This window comes from Salvelinus namaycush, unplaced genomic scaffold, assembly GCF_016432855.1.
Source record: "Salvelinus namaycush isolate Seneca unplaced genomic scaffold, SaNama_1.0 Scaffold98, whole genome shotgun sequence".
Taxonomy (NCBI): Eukaryota; Metazoa; Chordata; class Actinopteri; order Salmoniformes; family Salmonidae; genus Salvelinus; species Salvelinus namaycush.
The window spans coordinates 323,484-332,491 of NW_024061730.1; the positions used below are offsets into that span (position 1 = coordinate 323,484).

At 41.9% G+C, this 9,008-nt stretch overlaps 1 protein-coding gene across 1 annotated transcript; it reads right to left on the reverse strand.

Annotated features, from left to right (window-relative positions):
* Positions 1-6,165: 6,165 nt before the first annotated feature.
* gtf2a2 (general transcription factor IIA, 2) lies at positions 6,166-8,317 on the reverse strand. Its single transcript, XM_038988180.1, has 4 exons — positions 8,111-8,317; positions 7,430-7,534; positions 6,710-6,836; positions 6,166-6,501 (listed from the first exon to the last, which is right to left on the reverse strand). The coding sequence occupies exons 1-4, from the start codon at positions 8,180-8,182 to the stop codon at positions 6,479-6,481; spliced, it is 327 nt and encodes a 108-aa protein (XP_038844108.1). The 5' UTR covers positions 8,183-8,317; the 3' UTR covers positions 6,166-6,478.
* Positions 8,318-9,008: the final 691 nt, after the last annotated feature.

A 9,008-nucleotide genomic window follows, 5' to 3' on the forward strand; every position in this document is an offset into this window, starting at 1 on the left:
TCCAGGTACTGATACGGTCAGGTGGATGGATCCAGGTACTGATACGGTCAGGTGGATGGATCCAGGTACTGATACGGTCAGGTGGATGGCCTCAGGTGGTGAAGCATCAACACATGGTGTAAAAGTATATAGTAAACACAACGCCAGTCAGATTCACAAAACCCTATGCTAAGGGGAATAGTAGACAACAACACAAAACTTGAAACAGCTACGCGGTACCTCATCCAACCAGAATACACAATGTAGCTAGGTGTACACCATAACACAGACAGACAATGAGAGAGCCATCTGTAAAACAGATGAAATGGAAAATATGAGTATGTCGATGACATGTCATACATCATTATATCCAATAGACTGTCACAGAACAATGTGGCTAGCCAATCACTTCACAGAAAGGAAATAACAGGACTGCAATTCCATAGCAGTGATCAAGCAACCACATCCTGACAATGAAGGCCTTTACAAGTAGATGTTACTTATATACGTTATATATATATATATATATAATATAATATATATATATATTAGATACGCTGAGCCATTTAAAATGACGAGTGAACTCAAGACACACAACGACGTCTAACTATGAACATTATACAGACTACTTATCGTTTACTTAGGCCTATAAACATGGTCCAACGGTCTTATTTATTTTTTAAATGATCCTATTGATGCTGGTCGTCGACAAAGAAGGCAGAATAAGGTTTCAAAATCAGTACACAGTTAAAGGTAGGCCTATCTGTGCGTTTTGTGTCGCAGAAATAAAACAAAATCACATACGGTTATAAATAATGTATGGAGCGACAGGTGCCAGGTATGTCTCATGCTATAGCAGGACTGTTGTTACACAACATTTATATTGTGTTTTCTGGATGCGCGGTTTTTTTTTATACGCATGGTCTATTCCTATGCTCAACGACATGTTACGTAGACTACTACCGTGGTGTATGAGACTGTCTTCATACTAAAGGCTACTTACTGTAGGCTGTTCCGAATAGAATCATCACCCATTACCCAGAGCGTGTAGCCTACGTTGTGTAGCCTAGGTCCTACCATCCTCATGAAACGATAATGCTCTTGTTCCTTTCACGACAGAAAAACAAAACGACGGGGGCCTATAAAATATCACATTTGGTTCACCCTGGCCCCAAAAAAATCACACGGTGTTTACCTTGATAAAGGCTACACTGTTGAGATTGCTTTCTCTTTGTACCATTCTCCATAAATATCACCAATCTCATCATTAGGCTACGGTATAGGCGATCTAGCCAATATAATAACAAATTAATCCCTTAAACCGTGCATAGACTCGACATGCAAATCTACAGGACCAACCGGGGTGCACCTGCCTAACGTCTGCAGTGATGGGAAGGAAAGAGATGACAGCATAAAATATTTACTTTATCCAGATATATAGTATTACGTCCACATAGGCATCAACTCACCGTGTATCTTTAGTCACTGTCTCCCGTCATGATTTGTTTAATCCCCACTGGTCCCTTGTGTCTCTGTGTTGTTTCGTGTTTTATTTTCCCTGTGTGATAAACATGCCCGCTAGACTGTCTGTCTGTGCTCCTCTCATCCTCCTCCCGTCATTCTGTTTCTATCTCCGCCTGCTGCTGCAGCACGAGCACACACAAGAGTCACTCCCACCGTTCCATTCCACAGCATGACGTCAAGGATCAACAGCGTCCACCGCTCCTTTAATGTTGCCATTGACTATTTCCCTTGCAACCCTCTCTCTCTCTCTGCCTCTCTCTGCCTCTCTCTCTCTCTGTCTCTCTCTCTCTCTCTCTCTCTGTCGCGCAGTCTCTCTCTGTCTCTCTCTCTCTCTCTCTGCCTCTCTCTCTCTCTGTCTCTCTCTCTCTCTCTCTGTCGCGCAGTCTCTCTCTCTCTTTCTCTCTCTCTTTCTCTCTCTCTCGCTCTCTCTGTCTCTCTGTCGCGCAGTGTCTCTCTGTATGTCTGTCTGGCTACCGAATTCAGAACCCACCGGCCGATTTGAGCGCTTGTCTGGTTGTAGGCTTAAAACCAACATCATTTTAGGAGACGGCACTTATACAATGTATTACTATGGTTAAACTAGGCTTCATTATTACAGCAAGGGGCACACCAGTGGATGGCGCTTGTCGGGTCCCGGCTGGCGGAACGACCGTTGGATAGACAATGCCGTCATGTTTTCGAGTGGCTACATTGTTGCTCTGTACATCAATGGCATTGTTCTGTATTTGAATGGCTGATGATGTGCAGTGGAGCGATAACCATGGGCTACTGTAGTCTCACATAAAACATAATCATCATTCTAGTCCTGTCTGTGTAGTTATACGTTTTAATTGTTAGCCCATATCATTTTCATTCAAAAACAGGGACTAGACACAATATACATTAACATCTTACCAGCCAATCACAAGTTGATGTGTGTCTGATGTCTCATTGTGGACAGAAAGGACACATTTTTTTTTATTTTATTGTACCTTTATTTAACTAGGCAAGTCAGTTAAGAACAAATTCCTATTTACAATGACGGCCTAGGAACAGTGGGTTTAACTACCTTGTTCAGGGGCAGAACAACAGATTTTTACCGTGTCAGCTATGGGATTCTATCTTGCAACCTTTCGGTTACAAGTCCAACGCTCTAACCACTAGGCTACCTGCCGCCACAACCCAACAGACAACAGTCAATGCAATATTCATATGACTGTAGACTATATATACAAACGTTTGCGGACACCACTTCAAATTAGTGGATTTGGCTATTTCAGTCACATCTGTTACTGACAGGTGTATAAAATCGAACACACCGCCATGCAATCTCCATAGACAAACATTGGCAGTAGAATGGTCTTATTGAAGAGCTCAGTGACCTTCAACGTGGCACCGTCATAGCATGCCGCCTTTCTAACAAGTCAGTTCGTCAAATGTCTGCCCTGCTAGAGCTGTCCCGGTCAACTGGAAGTGCTGTTATTGTGAAGTGGAAACATCTAGGAGCAACAACGGCTCAGTCGCGAAGTGGTAGGCCACACAAGCTCACAGAACAGGACCGCTGAGTGCTGAAGTGCATAGTGCGTAAAAATTGTCTGTCCTCGGTTGCAACACTCACTACCGAGTTCCAAACGGCCTCTGGAAGCAACGTCAGCACAATAAATGTTGGTCAGGAGCTTTATGAAATGGGTTTCCATGGCCGATCAAGCCTAAGATCACCATGCGAAGAGATGCCAGGAGAACGCTACCTGCCCCAATGCATAGTGCCAACTGTAAAGTTTGGTGGAGGAGGAATAATGGTTCGGGCTAGACCCCTTAGTTCCAGTGAAGGGAAATCTTAACGCTACAGCGTACAGTGACATTCTAGATGATTCTGTCCTTCCAACTTTGTGACAACAGTTTGGGGAAGGCCCTTTCCTGTTTTAGCATGACAATGCCCCCGTGCACAAAGAGAGGTCCATACAGAAATGGTTTGTTGAGATTGGTGTGGAAGAACATGACTGGTCTGCACAGAGCCCTGACCTCAACCCCATCAAACACCTTTGGGATGAATTGGCACGCCGACTGTGAGCCAGGCCTAATCGGCCAACATAGGTGCCCGACCTCATTAATGCTCTTGTGGAAGCAAGTCCCTGCAGCAATGTTCCAACATCTAGTGGAAAGCAAGGACCAAGGCACTCTTCATATAATTAATTAAAATGCCTTTATTAGTATGGCATGTTCAATAGAAACAAAGTTGTTTAAAAACCGACGCGTTTCGGCTGCATGGCCTTCGTCAGGGAGTACAAAAAAAGGAGAATACAATGTCCTCTTTTGAAAGGCTTTTCCAATTAGCCCTAATTAGAAGAGGGAGTCGTTACCAAATTGGAAGGTTAGAACTACCTTTCTAAGTGTTCTGATACTTCTAGCTTGGAGTTGTATGCTTATGATAACATAGCTACAGTATTTCACCTTTTAATGTGTATTTTATTGCTTACTAGGTGTGTCCAATTTGGTCACCACTTCCTCTTCTAATTAGGTGCATTAATATCCACCACCATATTTTTACAGTGGGTATGGGTTCTGTTCTGCTTATCACATCCTCCTTTCAACACCAAACCCTGGCCAAAGAGTTCTGTTTTCATGTCATCTGACTATAATACCGGATCCAACTACATCAAATTTTCAAATCAAATTTATTTATAAAGCCCTTCTTACATCAGCTGATGTCTCAAAGTGCTGTACAGAAACCCAGCCTAAAACCCCAAACAGCAAGCAATGCAGGTGTAGAAGCACGGTGGCTAGGAAAAACTCCCTAGAAAGGCCAAAACCTAGGAAGAAACCTAGAGAGGAACCAGGCTATGAGGGGTGGCCAGTCCTCTTCTGGCTGTGCCGGGTGGAGATTATAACAGAACATGGCCAAGATGTTCAAATGTTCATAAATTACCAGCATGGTCAAATAATAATAATCACAGTACATTTGTTGGATGACATGGTTACAGCAATAATAATATTCCTATAGTCTATAGACTACTAACTCGGCCATCTGAAACTTCATATGAGCGGTATCTTTTTGCTCCTACTCATTCAGTCAACCCTCTCTTCCTGTCATGTGATATTGGGCTTTATAATGCCATTCGCTGCTACTCATTCAGTCAACCCTCTCTTCCTGTCATGTGATATTGGGCTTTATAATGCCATTCGCTCCTACTCATTCAGTCACGCCTCTCTTCCTGTCATGTGACATTCAGCTTTATAATGCCATTCGCTCCTACTCATTCAGTCAACCCTCTCTTCCTGTCATGTGACATTCAGCTTTATAATGCCATTCGCTCCTACTCATACAGTCAACCCTCTCTTCCTGTCATGTGATATTCAGCTTTATAATACCATTCGCTGCTACTCATTCAGTCAACCCTCTCTTCCTGTCATGTGATATTGGGCTTTATAATGCCATCCGCTCCTACTCATTCAGTCACGCCTCTCTTCCTGTCATGTGATATTCAGCTTTATAATGCCATTCGCTCCTACTCATTCAGTCAATCATCTCTTCCTGTCATGTGATATTCAGCTTTATGATGTCATTACCACACAACAGTACATTGGAGTGGGAAACACTACTCTTAAATTGACTTCTTATCAGTCTTCTCATCTGGGCAGTCATCTTTCTCCCGATCCTTCTCTTCCTCTCTCCTAGTGATTTGGGTCACAGCTGGTCTGCCAGAGGGAATCTGAGGTGGGGTGAGTTGGTACCTTAGCCTGGCTGAGTGGTGAGAGGACTGGGTCACAGCTGGTCTGCCAGAGGGAATGTGGGGGGGGGTGAGTTGGTACCTTAGCCTGGCTGAGTGGTGAGAGGACTGGGTCACAGCTGGTCTGCCAGAGGGAATGTGGGGTAGGGGGGGTACCTTGGCCTGGCTGAGTGGTGAGAGAAACAAACAATCTGACTTAATTTAAGGCAGAACTCCTTCACTCCTTTGTCCCACAGTCCTGCTTGGCAGTTGTCCTACAGCACAACCAGCCACTAGCCTGGCTGTATAATGTATAGGAAGACATGACAATGATAGAAGTGGCTAAAGCATATATAGTGTGGGACTAACCACCACAGCAGTATTGTGACACAAATACCTTTGTACAACCCATTCTATATAACTGAACTAAAGGACTATTGCCCCATGGCACTTCTTTCATATGTATATACTGTGTTCTAGTCAAGGTCTTCCTATGCATCTATTGCTATATACTCTATCCTACATATACACTATATCCACACAGTCCATAATGTCTATACATCATACCTATTTATACTACGGACTCCAACATTGCGTGTCATAATATTTATACTTTTCTTAATTCCTTTCTTTTCGTTTTAGATTAGTGTGTATTGTTAGATATTACTGCACTGCTGGGAACTAGGAACACAAGCATTTCGCTACACCCGTAATAACATCTGCTAAATGTGTAGGTGACCAATACAATTTGATAAGCTTCTATCCAAAGAACACAAGACAGTGGATAGCAATGTAAGTCCAATACCAGCCATTGCAGTTGAAGCAGAGCCTTTATAGAGCAAGTCGTTGTCAAGAGGACGGTCACGTGTGTTTTAGGAGCAGAGGATCCAAGATCGCTGCGTTGCGGACGAGTGAGGAAGGAAGAGTGACGCGACATCTGTTTCAAATGCAGTTTCTCCCCCAGAAATAATCAGTCTCCATATTTTAAATAAAAGTTTATTAAAGGTTAACAAGCTCAACAACAGTAACTAAACTGAAAAGGCAGTTCTAAGAAACCAATTTATTTAAAAAAAGTCATGCAAGCAATATCCAAGGCCTTGACTGGTCCATTCTCTCCCGTTGATTCAGATGGTTGTATATATACACATACACAGGGGTTTACGTGCATCTTCTTTACAGCCATTACTGTAATAAATTATATATACAGTCCTGTCTGTCTGTGATATGGGGTGGTCTCTCTCCACCCTCCTCTTCATCAGTAACGTCTCAGCTGATGCCATCGTCTTCGTTCACTCTGCAGCATTACCAGTGTCTGATAAGAGAAAAGAAGCTGGTCAGGTTAGTATGGTAATAAAGTGGTGCATTTCAATGAGAATCTCCACGGGTGGTCTAAATCTAAATCAGACTACTGTGTTGATAAATCAGTCATTCACTTTGTCTTATACTTGGAAGTGCAATCTAGTTCTGAGTCAGTTTGAAGATGAAGAGAAAAAAGGCATGAGAAATAAAAGTGAGCCTACTTTTCCCATCGCAGGCGACTATCTTGACTTTATCCACCTTGACCAGATCTGTCACCTCCCTGAACTCCACATCATTCAGAACGAAGGTCCACACGTTGTCACAGAATCTATAGGTGTTTAGTGACCCCTAGAGGCCAGAGAATGTCACAACACATTAAAACAGATGTACAAAAGCAGAATGGCATTTTAACCAAATGATGTATTAATAAATCAACGTACAGCTATGATTTCAGCTCATTTTCAACCAGGGATGGGCAAGCTTATCTGCAAGATTCACATGTGGGTGAAGGTTTTTGTTCCAGCCAAAACAGTCATCTGTTTCAACTAACCAATTGTGTACATATGAATTATATTACATTCTACCTACTACTTATCATATTGATATTGTACAGCACAGTTGAGGGAGCTTGCAAGTAAGCATTATGCTGCATCGTTTATACCAGTTGTAAACTGTGTATGTGACGAATAAACGTTGATTTGACCATAACCTTCAATACAGTCTTTGTTGAATCAGCTGTGATGTTGCCTTGGCTAGAGAGAAAGCCTACACCTGTATTTGTCCCTTTTTTAAGGTAGGTACAAACAGGGGAGTAATAATTAGTCCAAACAATTGCAAACAGTTGTGTTTTGCTCATGAAAACAAGAGTTTCTATTAGACAAATTCAGGTCGGTCTCTTCCTCGTTTCGTTTGCTTCCTAGTGAACACAAGCCAGTCCTCACCTTAAAGTTGACCCTGTTGCGAACCCGGTTGGCCAGCGCGGTGTTGATGGCTTTGTCAAACTGGAGGAGAACCTGAAGCGCTAACTGCGGAGTGATCTGTTGGGTCTAGGAAAATAGGGAAACAACCGTTTTTCATTTAATCATGACTCAAGTTAACATTGTAAGAAATGTTTGAACCAGAAATCATACATTTACTGAGCTAATGCACCATCACCTTTACCTAGTCGCGCATGCGCGGATAATAGCTAACTAACGAGCCAGTTACTAGCTATCAGAGAACTAGCAATGAAAATGTAGTGAATCCAAATAACGTTACTCATCACTACTGACTTCGGTGAAAAACAGCCAGCTTAATTCAGTCAATCAAAACTGAGCCTGTAAATTAGCTTTCTCGAACTAATATTTTAGCTTGCTAGCTTCTTCGTTCAAATCAGACGTCACTGCAGCCAGTTATGGAGATGCTTCTTGTTAGCGTGGCTAGCTAGTTAGCTAGCTATGTTGCTAACTAGCTAGCTAACCAGTTATTTCTCGTGAAAGATAAACCTTTCAGATATCGAAGTTAACGGTGGATAATGTGGCTTCATAATTAGCTAACTTAAATTGCTATCCCAAACAAAGTGCAACTAGATAACGTTAGCTAATTATCTAGCTAGCTTGGAAGTTAGCATAGCTGCAGTTTACCTGAATTAGCTCGTCAAGGCTCTCTTGCAGACTGTTTCCTAGCGTCGTATTTCTGTAGAGCTGGTAGGCCATTGTAATAAATGAATTTACTAGTAAGATTGTGCACTTGCACAATTCACTACCAAAGTACAATTTACTAGCGGAATTTAACCAACAATACGCTGTGTTTTCAGAAACCGACCTGTGAGCCCCCGACTACGGAACACCGCGGAGGACAAACACAATTACGTATCGTATATTCCCCCCAGAACGTTCAAGCAAGCGTTTATACCGGTAAGTACCGCTAGATGGTAGCAGATGACAAAAGAACAGGGCGATTCAGTGGACTTGTATCTGTACTGTAGAAAGAAAAGATTGCAAGGGTACTGTTAATCTGTGGATAAGAGCATGAAGACACACTATTGATTGTGTATCATGTTTTTATTGACTGACAAAAGGTTTGTGTCAATGCAATATTAATAAATGAAAAAATTGTATATATTTTTTCAACAATTATACAATTATCATAATGAAATACTTTTTTGGGGATTCCATCAGTTGAGTACAATTTCAAAAGCAACAAACAATCATGTTACGAACAGTAATATAAACTGTAAAGTACTTTTTTTTGTGTGAATACTTGGATATTTAAGTACTTTTGAAAATGATGTAATATCAACAGTACTGTTTATAAAGACTAATGATGTTCCTCCCAAATCCCCCATTCATATTTCCCCCTCACGATAAGACTTCCACAGTAATCTCTTACATTAATCATTAAAGAGCAGTCTCTCAGCTTTGTGATACGAAGAAAAAAAAACACTCAACTTTGTTGATCACTTTTCTGTTTTTTTATCACACTGGAAGAGACGGTGTCAAGGCTAATGCTAACAGAACAGAGTCATTCGTTAGAGATGCC